This window comes from Primulina huaijiensis, chromosome 10, assembly GCF_012295235.1.
Source record: "Primulina huaijiensis isolate GDHJ02 chromosome 10, ASM1229523v2, whole genome shotgun sequence".
Classification (NCBI taxonomy): Eukaryota; Viridiplantae; Streptophyta; class Magnoliopsida; order Lamiales; family Gesneriaceae; genus Primulina; species Primulina huaijiensis.
The window spans coordinates 6,532,370-6,552,257 of NC_133315.1; the positions used below are offsets into that span (position 1 = coordinate 6,532,370).

The window sequence follows — 19,888 nt, forward strand, 5'->3', positions numbered from 1 at the left end:
ATGGAAGATCTTCCAATTGTTCAAGAATTTCTAGATGTTTTCCCCGAGGAATTATCGGGTAAGATACCTGATGGGGAAGTAGAATTTGAAATCAATTTGGTCCCTGGTGCTGCACCAATCTCAAAGGCACCATACCGAATGGCTCCATCTGAATTAAAGGAATTAAAAGAACAACTCCAGGAATTACTGGACAAGAAGCAGGTCCGCCCCAGTGCATCTCCGTGCGGCGCCCAGTGCATCTCTGTGGGGCGTTCTAGTGCTATTCGTAAAGAAAAATGACGGAAGCATGAGGCTATGTATTGATTACCGGGAGTTGAACAAGATCACCATAAAAAATAAGTACCCACTCCCGAGAATAGATGATCTTTTTGATCAACTAAAAGGAGCCAAAGTTTTCTCAAAACTCGATCTGAGATCTTGTTATCATCAGTTGAAGGTCAAAGCAGAGGATACCCTAAAACCGCGTTTAGGACAAGATATGTACATTACAAATTCACAGTAATGCCTTTTGGTCTAACAAATTCTCCTACAGCATTCATGGACCTTATGAACCGGGTGTTCAAGCCATACCTTGTTAAATTTGTGGTTGTGTTCATAGATGATATCCTCGTGTACTCACCAAGTGAGGAAGAACATAAAGAACACCTGCGTCTCACTTTGCAGACACTGCGGAAAAAGGAGATCTATGCCAAATTCAAGAAGTGTGAATTCTGGCTAAAAAGTGTGGCGTTCTTAGGCCATATAATCTCAGAATTAGGGGTATCAATGGACCCTAAGAAAATAGAGGCAATCAACGACTGGCCTCAACCGAAAACAGTAACCGAGGTAAGAAGTTTTCTTGGTTTAGCTGGCTACTATAGAAATTCGTGGAAGGATTTTCTTCGATCGCCATTCCTCTTACCAACTTACTCAGAAGAACTAGAAGTTCATTTGGAATGAAGCATGTGAGAGGAGTTTTGGAACCTTGAAGATGAAACTCGCATCTACACCAGTACTAATTCTTCCCGAGGATGGCAAGAACTTCACAGTATACAGTGAGGCATCAAAGGGAGGATTAGGGTGTGTGCTTATGCAAGAAGATCAGGTAATTGCTTATGCCTCACGGCAATTAAAACCGTATGAGTAGAATTACCCCACTCATGATCTGGAGTTAGCCGCAGTGGTATTTACGCCCAAGATCTGGAGGCACTACCTTTATGGAGTGAAATGCGAAGTGTTTACTGATTACCAGAGTCTCAAGTACATTTTCACCCAAAAGGAATTAAACATGAGGCAAAGAAGGTGGATGGAACTTCTAAAGGATTATGATTTGTCAATCAATTACCATCCGGGTAAGGCAAATAAGGTAGCAGACGCATTGAGCCGAAGAAAATTTGGGAAAGTAAGTTTATCTTCACTATCAGCGCAACCCCTTTAGAGAAGAAATCAAATTGAAGCAAAGTCAAGATTCCTCCATCCTCAAAATAAAAGAACAAATTCAAGAAGGAAAGACCCCAGAATTTCAGATTGATGAAAATGACATTCTATGGATGAAAGGACGGTTGTATGTGCCAGATATCGATGTGATTCGTGAAGAAGAAATGACTGAGGCACATAAATCAAGATTTTCAGTACATCCAGGAAGTACCAAAATGTACCGGGATTTGAAGAATAATTACTAGTGGAATGAATGAAGAAAGATGTGGCTGTCTTTGTTTCCAAGTGTCTAACATGTCAACAAGTTAAGGAAGAACATCAACGACCTGAAGGACTTCTACAGCCATTGAAAATACCGAAGTGGAAATGGGATAAGATCTCCATGGACTTTGTGGTAGGACTACCAAGATCAAGGCAAGGTCACGATGGAATTTGGGTAATCATCGACATACTGACCAAATCTGCACATTTCTTGCCAGTGCGGATGAATTACAACTTGGATAAGCTAGCTACCTTATATATGGACAACATAGTGAGATTACACGAAGTCCCAGTAAGTATACTGTCTGACAGAGATACAAGATTTGTATCAAGATTTTGGAAAAATTTTCAAAAGGCTATGGGAACCAAAGTAACTCTTAGCACGGCTTATCATCCACAAACTGATGGCCAAACCGAGAGAACAAGTCAAACCCTAGAGGACATGCTGAGGGCATGTGCTCTGGATTTTCCTTGAAACTGGAGTGACCAGTTACCCCAGATAGAATTCGCATATAACAACAGCTATCGCAGTAGCATCGAGATGGCTCCGTATGAGGATCTGTATGGCCGGAAGTGTAGGTCGCCCCTATATTGGGACGAAGTCAGAGAAAAAGCTGTTACTGGGCCAGAGCTTGTTCAATTAACCTTTGACAAGTAGTTATAATCAAGGAAAGACTCAAAGCAGCCCAAAATAGACAAAAGAGCTGGGCAGATTTGAAGAGAAGACCGTTGGAATTGGAGTTCGGTGAAAAAACTTGTGTCAAGGTCTCTCCCATGAAGGGAGTGGTGCGGTTAAATAAATCGGGAAAGTTAAACACGAGATATGTGGGATCGTTCGAGATATTGGAAAAAGGTGGGAACCTTAGCCTACCGTCTGGCTTTGCCGCCTGATATGTCCAGGATTCACAACGTTTTCCACATCTCACAACTTAGAAATATGTCTCGGACCCTAGTCATGTACTCAAAGTTGCACCACTGATGATTGAAGGACATTTCGATGAAGAACTCAAATATGAAGAGGTCCCTATACAAATAGTGGACACAAAAGACCAAGAGTTGAGGAACCGGACAATCCCATATGTCAAAGTACAGTGGTCAAATCATACTGAAAGGGAGGCCACTTGGGAACTTGAAGAGAAAATGCACTCACAATATTATCATTTATTCAAAAGCTCAAGCTGATCCAAGTTTCGGGGACGAAACTTTCAATAAGGAGGGAGGGATGTGAGAACCCGGAATTTTTGATCCAAAACGAATCATGTAAGAAATACAAATTCAAAATTTAGCTTAAACTAAGCTCAACAACTTTCATTCTAACTATAGAACTTAAATATGAACTTAGATTTCAGCTAACTTAACTCGAGGAATTAGCTTCGAAGCTCGGAGACTAACTCAACGGGAGGCCAAGCTACAAGTAATCGCATCCATCAAAGAGTTATCACTGGAGGAGTAAAACCCCAGCTCAGGGACTCGATCTTTCAGCTCAAAACAGCTCAACAAAATTTGTCCTAACGAGACTAAAAAGGGAGCTAAAAGATGAGCCAAGGAATTGGACGAACTTATTATGCAGGAAATGACCATTGATATAACCCATGAAGGAGCTAAGAGTTTGGACATATTTAGTATGCAGGAAATGACCTATGAGGTAATCCATGGAGGGGCTAAAGGAGGAGCTAGGTGACCCGGACACATTTATGGTGCAATGAATGACTCTTGGTGCTTGGCATATCTTTGACCACCACTATGATCACAATTATTTCATTTTTGGGCTCCAAGTGGTCGACCAAATGGCTAGGTGGAAGGTCATTTTTCTTCCAATAAATACCACTCACTTGGTTGATAAAAAGCACACCAAAATACCTCTAAATTTTCGGCCAAAGGAGAGCAAAGAAGGGGAGGGAAATTCTTGCAGTGCAGGCGATCAAAAATTCGCGTCAAAGTGCTGCTAAAATCGTGTCCCGGTCTGCTCAAAGAAATAATCGAAGTGCTGCCCAATTTTTGGGAGAAGTCTGTTGGAAGATCAAGCAAGCATTAGGACTATACCTTCGGAATACAGTAAGTGGGTTTTTGCTATGTATATTTGTTTGTATTTTAAAAACTTGAATATATAAGTTATGACATGCATGTATGTGTGTCTTCATTTCAAAAATATGATGTCTGTCTGTTTAAAATTTCGATCGATTATGTGTTTACTTCCATTCTTCGAATTTCTTTGATTCCGCTGAATCCGTTTGAAACTCTGATATCTGAAAATTCTGATACGTTCTGTCTGGTAAACTCTGAATTCTGTGTGGCATTGTTACGATTCAAATTTGAAATGGGACGAGAATTGTAGTTCTGTCTGGCCCCCATTGGTGGGTATAAAACCATGTTCTGTCTGGCCCCCATCCGTGGGTATAAAACCGTGTTCTGGCCTCACCCCTTAGAGGACTAACATATTGAGGACAATTTGATCATGGAAATGAGATGAGTAACAGTGTTGTGTCTGTTCTGAATTGATGTGATCTGTTTCTGAAATGCTCTGAATCATGTGTTAACTTCTGTCTCATATTCGATTCGTTTTTATAAGTTAAAAGTAATAAGATTTGAAAGTGTGTTAAAGAAATATTTTAAAGACTAAATTCTATATGTATAATTGGATATCGATCGACCCCCACTTGCTGAGTATTTCTCAAAACACTCACCCCTTACAAATTTCAGATAAAAATGAGGAACAACTGAATGAGGAGGAGCAGGATGAGTTCTGGGGATGGTGATCGACAGACAAGTCTCCGGAATTTAATACTTTATTTCTCTTTTGTTCAGTTTCCGCAATTACAACTCTGATGTATTTTTTATTTCTATTGTCATTGTAAAGACAATGTTTAATTTTTGAAAAGACTGGTTTTTGGTATTTTGATACGAGGCTTAATTGTTTTCAAGTATTTGTTAAACAATGCCGAATGTCACCTACGCTTCGGACTCGGGGCGTGACAATTACTGATGAGTTTGGCTAATGCACCCCAAATTTTTCAAAAAATTGGATATTTTATTTAAAGATTATTTAAAATTTATGTTTGTGAAGTTTTAATAGCATTTAAAAATACGAAAGAACATATTAAACATTTAGAAATTTTCTCTCGAGTTTGTAAAAAAGAGGGACTAATTTTATTTGAAAAGAAGACATTCATTGCTACAAGGAAGCTTGAATTTCTTGGAGTAAAAATAGATGAGTTTGGAATAATTTTGCAAGAACACATAATAGAAAATGTATAAAAGTTTCCAAATGAACTAAAAGAGAAGAAACAACACTAAAGTTTCTTAGGAGTTGTTAATTTTTTGAAGTGTTCATTAAGAAACTAGCAAAACACAGGAAAATATTCATTCCATTACTGGAAATAGATGCATAAATTATATGGACAGAAGAACACAAAAATTGACTTAGAAATCTAAAAGAGATTATGCATAAATTATATGAACTGAATAACACACAAATTGACTTAGAAATCTAAAGGAGATTTGCAAAAATCTTCCAAAAATGTATATTCCTCAAGATAAAGATGATATGATATTATATACAGATATTAGTGATCATTGGTGGACATCGGTTCTTACAAAGCTCACAGTAAATGGAGTACAATCATGCAAGTATTGCAGTGGTCTATTCTCAGATGCATAAATGATTCGGTGACATAGCAATGAAAAAGAATTTTATGCAGTAAAAAAAGATTTTGAAAAAAGGTCATTATTTTTACTTGCAAAGAAATATACTTTAAAAATTGATAACCGCAAATAAAATCTTTCTTGAAAAATAAAATAGAATCTAAACCCGATAATGCTAGATTATGAATGTGGCAGACTCTATGTCAAAACTATAATTTTCATATTGTGATTATTAAATCTTATGAAAATATTTTTGCATATTTCTTAACAAAAGATAGATAGAGTTGATGTCAATGCCAACGTGAAATACAGAGGCATTTGAGGAAACACCTTGAAATGTTTCAAACTGAGTTCAATAAGCTTGTCCTAAATGTAGAAGGTGCGGGTAGGCTAAAACAAGTTGATAAGAGCACTGTCGCTAATCGAGTAACAGGTTGTTAAGAATATTATACTCAGTTATGATCTGTATTACAAAATCCGATCCTCCAGTCTATTGAGAAGTCACTAGTTTTGCAAATTGAGAGTTTTCGGGTATGGTGCTCTATACCCGGAGCCGGGGATTTAAGTACCTCTAGCACAAGTACTAAGTCGGGATCATCTTTATATAAGTTAGCCAAAGCAAAAATTGAGGCTTTGTATCCTTATCTCGAGCCTTCAAGTCAACCCTTCACCTCGAGGATTGAAGAGGGAGATATCAACCTTATGCCTTAAAATGATAAGGGAAAATCTAATGTTTGTATTAAAGAGCTTATAGTTTCTCTATTTCATGTATATAAACAGAACTGGTTGAAATTTAAAAAAAGAATATGCATCAACCCAGCCACAATCCAAGTTGATGTAGCAAGAAAGTATCATATGGTATGTATGAGAAACCAAATTCCGATCCTAAGAGGTAAAAGCATGGTATGATTTTGGAGCTCTTGCTTCAGTTTATACTACATCACCCAACTTCCCAGAAATTTTAACACTACCAAAATGCATCCAAGAAGCTGCTCATGAAACATGTACAAATAATGATTATTTGTCAAGATGAGATATTCTGGAGCTTCACTTTTTTAATACAACACCAGAACCAGCCAGAAAAGGCCCACATGAAGCCTTTCACTTCATTAAGTTGAGAATACCTGACATGAATATCTAAAATTTTATTAAGGATCCTCCAGAGAATGAAACACATCTTGTTTCATCATTCACTGAAGACGACATTTCAACTACACGAGCATGATGATTATGGGTCTTTCTCACAGAGATGTAGAAAGTCAAGTTTCATTTTATGTTTTAGCAAAATTTTGTAATTGAATCTTTTCTGTTAAAAATAATGACAAGAAAAGATACAACCTTTGTAGAAGAAATATTTGAAGAGAAAAGAAATCTTTTTCGGAACAGCAAACTGTCGAGAGTAAAGAAACTCGTCGAAAATTCTGCAATATGGCTTAGGTGGGAAGATGGTTAAAAGGAATCTGCCCAGAATACCTAAACCAGAAAGTTCCAGAATTCAGGAAATGATTTCTTCCTAGAACTAACCGAAAACATAATGTGGAGACAAGTCCAAGTAATGACGGTCCACACAAGTCAATTTTTTCCCGGGTAACATAACAAAGCAAAAGATTCCCGGACAGAAGTAAAAAGACATGTGATCCAACTACTCCATTAATGGAAGATGAACAACTAAACCACCACAATATGACAGACCACTAACTATTGGTACACCCAGTAAAAGACGTTTTCGGTCACAACTGGCAAAGCGATTCACAAGAATGAAGTACGAGTTTCAAATCAGAATGAGGTATCTATAAATACCAGGGTAGAAGGAAGATGAAGACATCATTTAATTTATTAATTTTCCTTCAAGTCAATTGTAAAATTTATCTTCTAGTTTATGTGTGTTGTATTCTCAGCTACTATAAGTAGCTAAACATGTTTTTCCTATTCTACTGGAGGTTATTATGTAATAATATGTTGTATATTTGAATGAAAGAACCATGATTTACTGGCCATCTCATGTATAATTTTCAAAATTAAAATTTTACTATACACTTTGAGGTAGGAAATGATACAAGGGTATGCTAAGTATTATTGAAAGAATCTACGTAAGAAATCATATGTTGTGACTCCGTGGTTAGGCTATGAGGACCAGTCTGTAAAATCCGTTAGATATAACCCGATGACAGTCCGATCAAAAAAGTAAAATGTTTAGTTTATTATACGGAAGCATGATGAGCTACATATATAAAAAAAAAATCTGAATTACGGTAGATAAGCTGTAAACCTTGTGCAACTGCATGTCTTCAGACTACGTACTTTTAAGAACATACTCGATAGATATAACAATTTCACGTACTAAATTCAATTAGTTAAAGGATATTTTTGGAAATTTAAGTTATTAGGAATCTCAAACAAAAATTTGACCGACTACGGAGTTAGGATAAAATTAATTTGAGATTGGGAAGTTATTGCCGATTTGCCATTAATATATTTATAAATGATTAATGCCGAGTATACCAAAGGGGAAGTTATGAAAAATCCCCAATCAAAATATTTCTTTGGGTTCACTCCCTACCCACAAAATTGTGGTATTATGTTATACAAAATGTGGTACACTTCATGTGGAAATGTGGTACAAAAAAAATACCCAAAGACTGAACACAAAAAAAATCGACGGCTGGGGACTGAATGCCAATTTCCCTTATACCAAATGGCCTAACACCACCGCTAGATTGGTATCCATACATTGTCATTGGCATATGCGCCACACTCACAAATCTATTTTTACGAAGATAATTCTCATTTTATTAACCAAATTATTAATTAAGAAGTCTAAAGAACAATAAATATCGCGTGAGAAGCAATAAATGTATGTCACAAAGTTCACTTGAAATTACAACCTATGCCAATTTTTTTCCAAAAAAAAAAAAAAAATCTTCTCAACCAAATCAGATAAACGGAAAAGGATTGCTTCAATTTTTTGTGTGTTTTTCCAGCGGAGGCAAGAAATATGGTACTTGTGTACATTCCCAACCTCACTTGAAAAACCGTCGCTAATTTTAAATCGGCGACAGTTTAAAAAATAACTGTCGCTAATTGCGACGGGTTAATCAAAACCGTCGCAAACTGTCTTACAAATATCCCATCCCCCAGTCCATTTTCTACAATACCACTTCACAACACTTAAAATTTTTCTCCCTTACACAATTTTAATTTCGTTTTTCTCTTTAAAGATTAATAAATTTTTACCACTTCACAACACTTAAAATTTTTCTCCATTACACAATTTTAATTTCGTTTTTTTCTTTAAAGTTTAATAAATTTTTAAAATCAAGAATATAATATTTTCGACTGGATTTTTTTTTTATTTTACTGACAAAAATAGCGACGGAAATCATAAAACACCGTCGCTAATATTCATTTGTTCAAATGAATATCGAACTAACTCTCATACAATTTAAGCTTATTTATTAATACTTGTGATGAATTTTCTCAGGTGTTATCTAAAATATATTTTTAAAACAAAGTTTTTTATTAAATTCATCCAAGTGCAACTTTATGTGTGCATTTGGACGAGATGATTTCAAATCAAAGACTTAAATGCATGCAAAATTGACATAATAAATGGTTTCCTAAGCAAAAATAATAGGTATGTGTAACAAGAGTCTTTGATCAATGAAATGGAGATATATATGACATTTTAACACATATTCCTTGAGGGTAAGTGATCGATAATTGTATTGGTTGTCCTATTTGATTTTGTGTACTTTTCAACGGACCACGTGTATTATTTGCATAAATATAGTTTTATGGTTTTAAAATACCTAAATTAATATTTTAAATTAACTTAAAAACAAGTTAATAATTTAGTCATGGCATGGTTGTCATTGAGATATATAAAAAAGTCGTACCACAAAAGGAATGGTTGGGAATTAATTAATTCCACATTACAGATATAAATTTTAAACATGTATAACATATTCTTTTCGGATGAAAATCGATACAAAACATTGAAAATATAGTACTAATATATGATATTTGAATATCAACTGTTTCAGATATGCTAGTAATATATGATTTTTGAGTACCCAAATATATATATGAAATGTTGATATTAATAAAGTTATTCTGATTTTATACTCGAAATCTTATATTTTGTACCGAATCTAAAACATTTAGTACTCAATTATCATATATATTCAATATTTTGTACCGATATTCATCCGAAAATGAAAGTGTGTCATTAATTTTTTTATACATATTTGTGTACTCAAAAATAATATAAATATATTAATATAATATCTGAAACAATTGATACTCAAATATCAGTTACTAGTGTCATATTTTTAATTTTTTATACCCAATTTCATCCAAAAAGACACGTGGACCTAAGGTGTTCAAAAACATTTTTATGACACGATGATTGAAAGAAAATTTTTGTTTGCTTTTGGCGATTTTTGAGCAATTTTTCGATTTTTTTTTTAGACGAAATATGATTTTAACAAAGAAAAAGAGATGATATTTATATTAATTAATTATAGTACTGCACCACGCACACGTAACGTGTGAGAACAATATTTTTTCTAATTAATTTGATTTATATTAAAATAAAAGAGGTGTCATAGTGTAAATTTGATAGAGATAATATTGAAAATAAGTTGCAATTATAATTTTTGAGAAAGCACGTTGGTGTAAGGACAATTTAAGAAACAAAAAATGGTGTTTTTTCCCTTTATTTGAGTATTTTTTATATAATAGTATTGGTAGATGATACCTATATGGAAGTGCTATCATTTACTCAGCAAATAAAATGTGTGTTGAGTGATGAATCAGAATCACTCATCCATACGCCATTGTTAAATGATTGATCATGATTTATCTATTCAATACACCTCTCATGTGGAGTATATAATATAAATATTATTTTTCGCGTGTGCGGGAGCTGGGTTGGTGACAAGTTATTATATTTGTGCCAGAACAAAACTTGATTTTATAATGAAAGTAAAACAATCATTTTAGGCATAGTTTGGTACACATGATAGGATAAACATGTGATATATAATATAAGGATAAGTTAAGGATAAATAAGATGTATGATATTATATTTAATATTTAGTATGATTTTAATAAGAGTGAATAAATTTATATATTAGAGTGTAATGACAAAATTAACCTTATCATAATAAATTTTATAATTTCAAAGTTGTTGCTTGAGTTCATATTTCTTATCTGTTCATGCGTCGACAATGCTTGTATGATTTATTTATTTTTACCTAATTTTATATATAATATAAATATGATAATTGAGCCCTTGATTTTGTGAATCAAGTCAAATATCAATTTTTAAGGTTAATCGAGTGATACTAATAATTTTATTGAGATTTATAAAACTCATTTATATAATTATCTCGAGTTCATTTATATAATTATCATATTATATATTATATATAAAAATAAATAAAAAAATTTATTTGCTTTTAATTTCTACTTACTAGCAGAGATTTATAAAAATCATTTATAGGGTTTATGATTTTTATATATTGAGTACAATTAAGTCATTTGTGGTGTTTTTTTATCGTTAAATTAAAATTATCACATCTCATAAAAAAGATATTTTATCCTTGTATAAAATTATTTATCATAGGCCCATGATATTATCATCATGGACTTTCTAAAAAGATACCAAACGTGAGATAAAGAAGATTATTTATCAATCATTCTCTTATCCAGTGTATCAAACTATACCTTAATCAACGAGATATAATTTTATTTCGTAGAATTATAATTTTATTAAAATAACAATTGGTGTTTATTCTTAAATACACTAACACGTTGACAATCCACTGCTAATACGCAAAGGACAGTCAATCATAAAGTCGTAGTCACTCTATAGACTTTATAGTGTGTCTTTGTTACCACAGGAGAATATATAACAATTAATTTATACATTCAATACATATTTATAGTATCTCGTTAAATTAGACAGAATATTAAAAAATAAAATAAAATAAGTAATTTGCACTCGTTCAAGCTAGGTCTCAAAAAATAAAATATAAAGCAATAATATTAAATAAGTAAATTGTTTCGCTATATATAATTAGAAAAACTAAAATGGGCACAAAAACATTTAAGTAAAATTTGCACTCGTTCAAGGTCACAAGTTTGGTTTGATATCTCCGATTTAAGATTCAATTATAATAAATTCTCTCTTCAATCTACGACTAAAAATTATTTACGCTCTCAAAACCTACTTATAATATTAATCACAAGCATAAATCTTATAAATCGGGGAATATGATTGTGAATAAAAAAGATATATGATTTTAAAAGACAGTTTATCTTGCATAAGAATTACGTGCCTTCTTAATTTTTTATAGGGGTTATAAATGCAATTTACCTCCCTTAAATACGTGACTGGAAGTGAATAAAATTATCACATTATTTAATATATTTAATATTTGCTGTCTCGTGCTTAATATTTTAGATCATTATTGTTCCTTCAAATCTGAAAAGCAACATATCCATTTTATCTTGCTCAAAGCGAGAATGGAATGCAATGAAGCCGAGAAGCTAAGCTTGACCTACAGCGTTCGGAGACCAAGAACGAAGCTCAAAAGAAGACTCTTAGGTCATTGATTCAAATTCTACCTATATTTACATTCACTTAATGGTCAAACCAACAATGAAATTGACTCTAACATCCGGTCGGAGGAAAGACTGACTACTACAAGGGCTTGTGCCAACCAACAAGAAGGGGGACGGTGCAAAGACATCTCTTGGCCAGAACGAGACATTGCCCTTTACCATCCCACCACTAGGAGACTGGGTTTAAATTAAAACGGTCGCTAATGGCGACGGTTTAAATTAAAACGGTCGCTAATGGCGACGGTTTATGAAAAAACCGTCGCTATGGTTCTTTATATACCGAGGTTCGCGAACATTTTCTTCATCGATTTTCGCCTTTCTTCTCTGGTATTAGCGAAACTATATAATTTCGTAGATTCGCTCGTCGGTGTGTGATCTTCCAACGTTACGTGGATCTGCAAATCTTCGCGCACATCAGGTTTTTAAAGCGTTTTCTTTACAAGATATGAAATTTTAATTTTCACGTAGTAGTTTATTTATGAATTTTAACGTAGTATTTGATTTATGAAATTTAGCGTAATAGATTATTTATTTTGTAAATAATGCATGATTTTTTTCATATTTAAAAACTTGTAGGCTTCAATGGATAACACAGATAGAAGTTGGATGTATCGTAGGTTGGAAAATGGGTTCTTGAGTAGTGAATTTTGTGTTGGTGTTGAGACATTTGTGTCATTTGCACTAAGTCATCCTGAGTGTTTATTGGATGGGAAATTACGATGTCCATGCAACCGTAAGAAGTGTCGAAACAAATGTTTTGAGGAAGCCGAGACTGTAAAGTTTCATTTAGGTAGATATGGCTTCGTACCGAACTATTATTGTTGGCAGTTTCATGGTGATCAGTACGTCCCTCCTATGTTTCCAAACTTCAATATGGAAGCTCCTTCTTCATCTACTTGTTTCGTAAACAGATCAACTCAACAAGAATTCATTGACCCGATTCAATCTGATCAATACTTTTGTAATACTGAACATGGAAACACATACTTCGATGACACAAATCAAAATGAAACGAATGAATTTGCCGAAGAAAATCCCCATACAGACTCTGGCAATGATGATCCTCAAAGTCCAAACAGTCCTGTAAAATCTCTGTACGAAATGATTAAATCTGCTGAGAAAGAAATTTGGGATGGAAATCCACACGGTCATTCTTTGTTGTCTGTGTTAGCTCGATTATTGAAGATGAAACAAGAGCATAACATGTCTGAGCGAAACTATAATGATATGTGTCAATTAATGTCTGAGCTATGTCCTTCCGATAACTCAGTGCCTGAGAGTTTTTATGCGACAAAGAAACTTATTAAAGATCTTGGACTTCCAGTCGAGAAAATAGATGTATGTCAAAATAACTGCATGATATATTGGGGGGAAGACGACTCATTGACAGAGTGTAAGATTTGTCAACATCCTCGGTACAGGCGTAGCAGACGTCGATCTACTAATCGTAAAACACAAACTCCGTACAAAAAGATGTATTACTTTCCAATCACTCAACGTTTGCAACGATTATATGCGTCAACAGCTACAGCCTCACATATGCGTTGGCACAAGGAACATCATTTCGATGGTGAAACAATGACACATCCTTCAGATTCTCCAGCGTGGCGTCATTTCGACGCGATGCATCCATCATTTGCATCTGAGATTCGAAATGTGAGGTTAGGAATGTCAACCGATGGATTTCAACCTTTTGGTCAAAGTGGTCAGCAATATTCATCATGGCCTGTTATTGTCACGCCATACAACTTACCCCCTTGGATGTGCATGAAAGAAGAATACATGTTCTTGACGGTGATTGTACCTGGGCCACATAACCCGAAAGACAAACTCGACGTATTTCTTCAGCCGTTAATTGCAGAACTCCAATCACTGTGGTGTTCTGGTGTGCAGACATACGACATGCATTCGAAACAAAACTTTAATCTAAGAGTTGCTTTGCTCTGGACCATAAGTGATTTTCCAGCCTACGCAATGTTATCCGGGTGGAGCACTGCAGGGAAGCAGGCTTGTCCTCATTGCATGTCTGATTCAAACGCTTTTACCCTACCATGCAGTGGCAAAACAAGTTGGTTTGACAACCACCGAAAATTCTTGCCTGAAGATCACCCATTGCGTCGAAATAGAGTTATGTTTATTCGTGGAAGACGTGTTCTGGACCCAGCGCCAATTGTCAAACAAGGTGATGAGTTACTGAACGAGTTGGAAGAATACGGATTCAGACCTTCGTATGAGGTTGACTCTGAAACGATAAACAAAGAAATTGCTAGTTATGTGCAATGTGGATGGAGAAGAAGAAGTATACTTTGGGAACTTCCTTACTGGAGTACAAACTTGATTCGACACAACTTGGATGTGATGCATGTTGAGAAAAATGTTTTCGACAATGTCTTCAACACTGTTTGTAACATACAAGGACGCACAAAAGATAACGCAAAAACAAGGGCAGATCTCGTCCAAATGAATATAAGACCAGAGTTACATCCCGACGGAGAGACAGGTCAATATCCTAAAGCAGCGTACACTCTTGACAGGAGAGGCCGACAAGTTTTATTCGGTTGGCTTAAGGATGTCAAATTTTGTGATGGTTATGTCTCCAAAATGGCACGTTGTGTGGACATGCAGAAATTGCGAATGTTTGGGATGAAAAGTCATGACTGCCATGTGTTCATGCAACGTTTGATTCCTGTTGCATTCAGAGAGTTGTTACCACGTCATGTTTGGGAAGTATTGACAGAGCTAAGCCTTTTCTTCGCGGACTTAACATCCAGAAACATCAAACAAAGTGATATGATGCGTTTAAATGATGATATTGTCCTCATTTTGTGCAAGTTAGAAAAGATTTTTCCCCCTAGCTTTTTCGACTCCATGGAACATTTATGTGTGCATCTACCTTTCGAAGCTCGCATCGCAGGTCCTGTTCAATTTAGGTGGATGTATCCGTTCGAAAGATTTCTTAGAAAGCTGAAGAACACAGTTCGTAATAAGGCACGGGTTGAGGGTTCGATATGCAATGCCTACTTGGTTAAGGAGGCGTCAATATTCTGTCAGTACTACTTCAATGAGACATCGACAGCTAGGGGACGAAAACGTAGACAACATCAAGCAACTTACGAAGACACTGGAAGCACAGAGATGTTGTCTATTTTTCGCAGTCGAGGACGAAAGATTGGAGCGGGAAGGTCTAGATGGCTAACTGCTGATGAATATCAAGAACTTGCCACATATATTTTACTGAATTGCGAGGAAATCACGCCATTTGTCAGGTAATTATTTAAATTAAAATGTTAATAAAATTTTCCCTCAAACTAAATACAAGTTTCATGAACAGAATGTACGAAGACTACTTGCACAGAGAGAATCCACACTTGAATGACGCTAATATTGACTCCTTGTTGCATACCAATTTATTTGGGTGGTTCAAGAATTACGTAAGTAAATATTTTCTAACTATTTAAGTTTGTGGACAATAACTCGATAAGTGAAAGTTTAATTTTTATTGTAATATATTTATCAATGTAGGCTGAATTGCAGAGCGCAGAATCTATGTCTCCAATGATAAAACAGGTTGCAGCAGGTCCATTTCAAAAGGTCAATACGTATCGAGGATATAATGTCAATGGTTTCAACTTCCACACGGTCAATGATACAACTTATAAAGCAACAAACAACTCAGGCATTCAAGTTAGCGGTCAGTACAAACGTGGAGAGTGTACAGAGTATTACGGACAAGTACAAGAAGTAATTGAAGTTGAGTATTCTGGTCTCCCACTGAAGCAAGCAATACTTTTCAAATGTTCTTGGTTTGATATCAATCCTCGTTCAGGCACGCGCGTACACAGTAAGTACAAGATTGTAGATGTTAATTGTAACAGAAGATTAGGTTCATGGGAGCCATTTGTCTTTGCGACACAAGCGTCACAAGTGGTCTATTTGAGATATCCTACGACAAGAAGAGCTGTTTCAGAATGGATGTATGTGAGCAGTTTGCGTCAAAGAGCTTATGTCTCTGATGTCACCGCACCTGTTACCTCACCCGAGGATATCACAAATGCTTTTCAGAACAATGACAGTGAAACACATGCTGTTGAAACTCAATTTCTGTTAGCATCGCAAAATCTTGTCGATGTCGATGTTGTGTATGACATTGAAATTGATGTATACTCCACTGATAGTGAAAGAGATGAATCTGTTCCAACCGACGATGACGAACGACAATGTCATCAGAGTGACTAGGTTTGTTTCACAACGATTATTATAAATTTCCGTGTACTAAATGTTTAATATTATGTATTGCATGTTCAAAACTTTTATTCATTATCTAAAGTCTTTATATTAACGAAATTTTTGGGTTTGCAGTTTACACACTATGTCTGGACATCGCGATGATTCCCCGCCTCCTCCACCGCCTGATAACAGGATTGAGCTCAGCATCAGGGATGGGATGTAAGTAACTTTTTTTTTAAACTTAAAGTAATTGTTTGAAAATATTTTGTTCTAATTATTTAATTCTTTTACAAAAAAGATTACGACGACATTTTTTCCTGGTTATAGATTTGTCCCACATAATAGTCGTGTCTCGAGATACATATCGGCTCAGTTCTCATTGCAGACATGTGATCCCGGCTGGTCGTGGAGGTATGTGACACCTGAGCAGCGGCAGTGGTACTGGGAACAGTTCTGTGTAAGTATTTATTAAAACAATTACTATTTACTATAAAATGTTTCAATTTTTATTAAACGATTAACTTAAAACATATATATATATATATATATGTTTCTCATCTCATTATTTATAAATGTTAATGTTTTACAATTAATGAATATATATATGTTTCTCATCTCATTATTTATAAATGTTAATGTTTTACAATTAATGAGCTTATATGTTAATGTTTTACAATTAATGAGTTTATTTTAGCGAGCACGACATGGCAGAGATCCAACGTCATGGGAGCTATACGTTCACACACATCGGCATGACGATGGATCGTTCGTTGACACGCGATCACGCCTGCTTCACGTAAGTTTATGAAATATCATTATTCACATTAACGTTTACATTAAGAATAATCGATATGATTCATTTTTTATCAACATCACAGGAGGAGATGGAGCGCTACATGGCGGAGTCGATGACCCCTGTAGATGATGGATCAGAGCATGCTGTTCCCAGCCCGCGGTCGGTGAACAGCATGTTCAAGAGTGTGGTTGGGGGGAAGAAGAAGGGGAGGATGTACGGGTGTGGGTCGATGGCCAGCACCTTATATCCAGATGAGATGGCTCCGGGTAGACGTGGTGGGTCATCGGGTGTCAGTCAGTCGTCTCAGTCCCAGCAGATGGCAGACATGCGACAGACTCTAGATTCATCGTTACGCCGTAACGATGAACTTTACGAGAGGATGCAGGCAACAGAGGCGGAGAACGCCATGCTGAGAGATCGCATGGTGTCACTAGAAGAGCAGGTCCGAGTCTTAGTTGCAGGCATGTCACAGGGAGCTACTGCGCATACATCAGGCCGCACGCTGCTTGGACCAGGCACTTCTCACAGGGGTCGATCACGTGGCGCATCAGTTGCTTCTTCATCTCGTACCCACAGATTATCACAAAGTTATGTTCCTCCGACGCAGGGGTACGAGGATGGAGATGACGACGATGACGAGACCCAGTCACCTGAGGATAGTTTTTTTTGATTTTTTTTACGACATTTGTACCAAACACTTTCATTAACCTTTGTGGATTAGTAATATGATTACATTTCTCAAATTTTGTTATTTTTTTTTCAATTGTACTGGACACAATATATTTTTATACATATTTAAGGGAAATTTTAAAAAAAAATAATAGAAAAAGGCGACGGTTTTTCTAAAACCGTCGCTTAATATAGCGACGGTTGTATATTACACCGTCGCTTAATATAGCGACGGCTACGTCAAATTCCGTCGCTAGAGCGACGGTTTTTATATAACCGTCGCTTAGTATAGCGACGGTATTGTGATAAATACCGTCGCTAATATAAGCGACGGTTAAACTAAACCGTCGTTACATTAGCGACTGTTTAACAAACCGTTGCTAAAATAGCGACGGTGTTTTCGACAAAACCGTCGCTACATTGTAACGGTTATTGAGAAACCGTCGCTGAGAGAAGGCGACGCGACCTCCGGTTACGGATCACTAAACCGTCGCTACAACCGTCGCCTAACCCTTTGAGCGACGGTTTTAGCGACGGTTACCGTCGCTAGCCGGTTTTTTTTTTTGTAGTGTCCCTTCCGCTGCTTTACTCTTCAGTATCTATGAAAGACACCCTTGAAAAATATATACACAAATTGATAATAATAATAATAATAATAATAATTTAAAGTCAACTTACGCATTGAGCGCATGATCCATATATTTAATATTATTTGTGAAGAGTCGAATATAATAGAAAATAGAGAGCCAGTTCAATCAATTAAGTAAATAGTTCATTCAAACTCTAATATCCTAAAATATATAATTGAATCTTATTATCCAATTTATTCAGATTCACTACGTTTGTACATCCGTGTATATAAAAATAATGAACTGGAAGTCTATTAGCATTGGGTTGCGAAAATGTTATCAATCTTGCATTTGTTGATAACAAAATTCGGAAGCCAGTAACTCAAATTTAGACGATCTGAAAATCTTGTGAGCTGAATTGTTTTGATGATATCTTATAGCTCGTTGGTGCAAATGAACATCAACAAAAACGCCTGAACAGAAAACTCAAATTTCTACAAGTCACATTTTTGATCAATTAAGTAAATAGTTGAATCAAACTGTAATATCCTAATCTTATCATCCAAATTATTCAGATTCACTAAGTTGTAAATTCGTGCATATATAAATACTGAACTGGAAGTCTATTAGCATTGGGTTATGAAAATTCTATCAATATTGCATTTGTTGATAACAAAACTTGGAAGCCAAGAACTCAAATTTAGCGGGTCTGAAAATCTAGTGAGTTGAATTATTTTGATAATATCTCATAGTTCGGTGAGACAAATGAAGATCAACAAAAACGATTGAACATAAAACTCAAATTTCTACGAGTCACATTTCTGATTAGTTAAGTTGATTTGAATGTTATTTAGACTAGTTGGTGGTCGCAAGAGCAAGCTGAATGTGAGTTGGGATTTGATATTTTGTGCTATTATATGCGCATTTCATATTTTGAAATATCTTCTTTGAAAATATTTTCATTTATAAGTCATCATTCTATTTTTTTATCAATTTCAAACTTTCAAAAAATATAAGGAAAGATCAAATTATAATTTTAAAGGAGAAACTGAATTTCATTATTAAGGGGATAAAAACTTTGTGCTTAATTTTTTTAAAAAAATAAATCCTTTTCTTTTCAAAAAAAAATATGAGAAATATATTAGATTAAATAATTTTTATCTCATAAAAAAGGAGAGATTGTTGGGTTGTGAATACGCTTGAATTAACATATTTACTCAAGTGTGTAGTTATTAGATATCAAGTTGATGCTGAAACTCAAATTTAGTCAAGCTCATGAAAATCTGACGAGCTGAAGTGTTTGATGATATCTTATAGCTCGGTGATGCAAATGAACAGAAACTAAAACTGAAAGATCAAATTGCTACAAGTTATATTTCTGACCAGTTAGGCCGATTTGAATGTTATCTAGGCAAATTGATGGTTGCTAGATCAAGTTGAATTTAATTGTAGCAGAAATCGGCTTGACATAATCAATTCTGATATTTGGCCAGCAAAAACAGTTCGAGTATCATAATGGAACGATTCATAATGTAATACTAAGCTAAAATGATGCTCTACAAATCATCTTCACAAAGTTGAAGTCTAAATCGGAGCTTAAGCAAGAGAAAAACCACAATGAAATTTTTAGTTCTCCACTGAATGAAGAACAAATTACAACTTGTATACAATCTGGTAT

General features: G+C 35.1%; 2 protein-coding genes across 2 annotated transcripts; both read left to right on the forward strand.

The window, feature by feature from the left end:
- The first annotated feature begins 12,531 nt into the window (after positions 1–12,531).
- On the forward strand, positions 12,532–14,516 carry LOC140985853 (uncharacterized). Its single transcript, XM_073453806.1, has 2 exons — positions 12,532–14,349; positions 14,484–14,516. The coding sequence occupies exons 1-2, from the start codon at positions 12,532–12,534 to the stop codon at positions 14,514–14,516; spliced, it is 1,851 nt and encodes a 616-aa protein (XP_073309907.1).
- Positions 14,517–14,552: 36 nt separating this feature from the next.
- On the forward strand, positions 14,553–16,190 carry LOC140987024 (uncharacterized). The gene is made up of 3 exons (XM_073455450.1): positions 14,553–15,215; positions 15,281–15,380; positions 15,472–16,190. Exons 1-3 carry the CDS (start codon positions 14,569–14,571, stop codon positions 16,183–16,185), a joined length of 1,461 nt encoding a protein of 486 aa, XP_073311551.1. The 5' UTR covers positions 14,553–14,568; the 3' UTR covers positions 16,186–16,190.
- Positions 16,191–19,888: the final 3,698 nt, after the last annotated feature.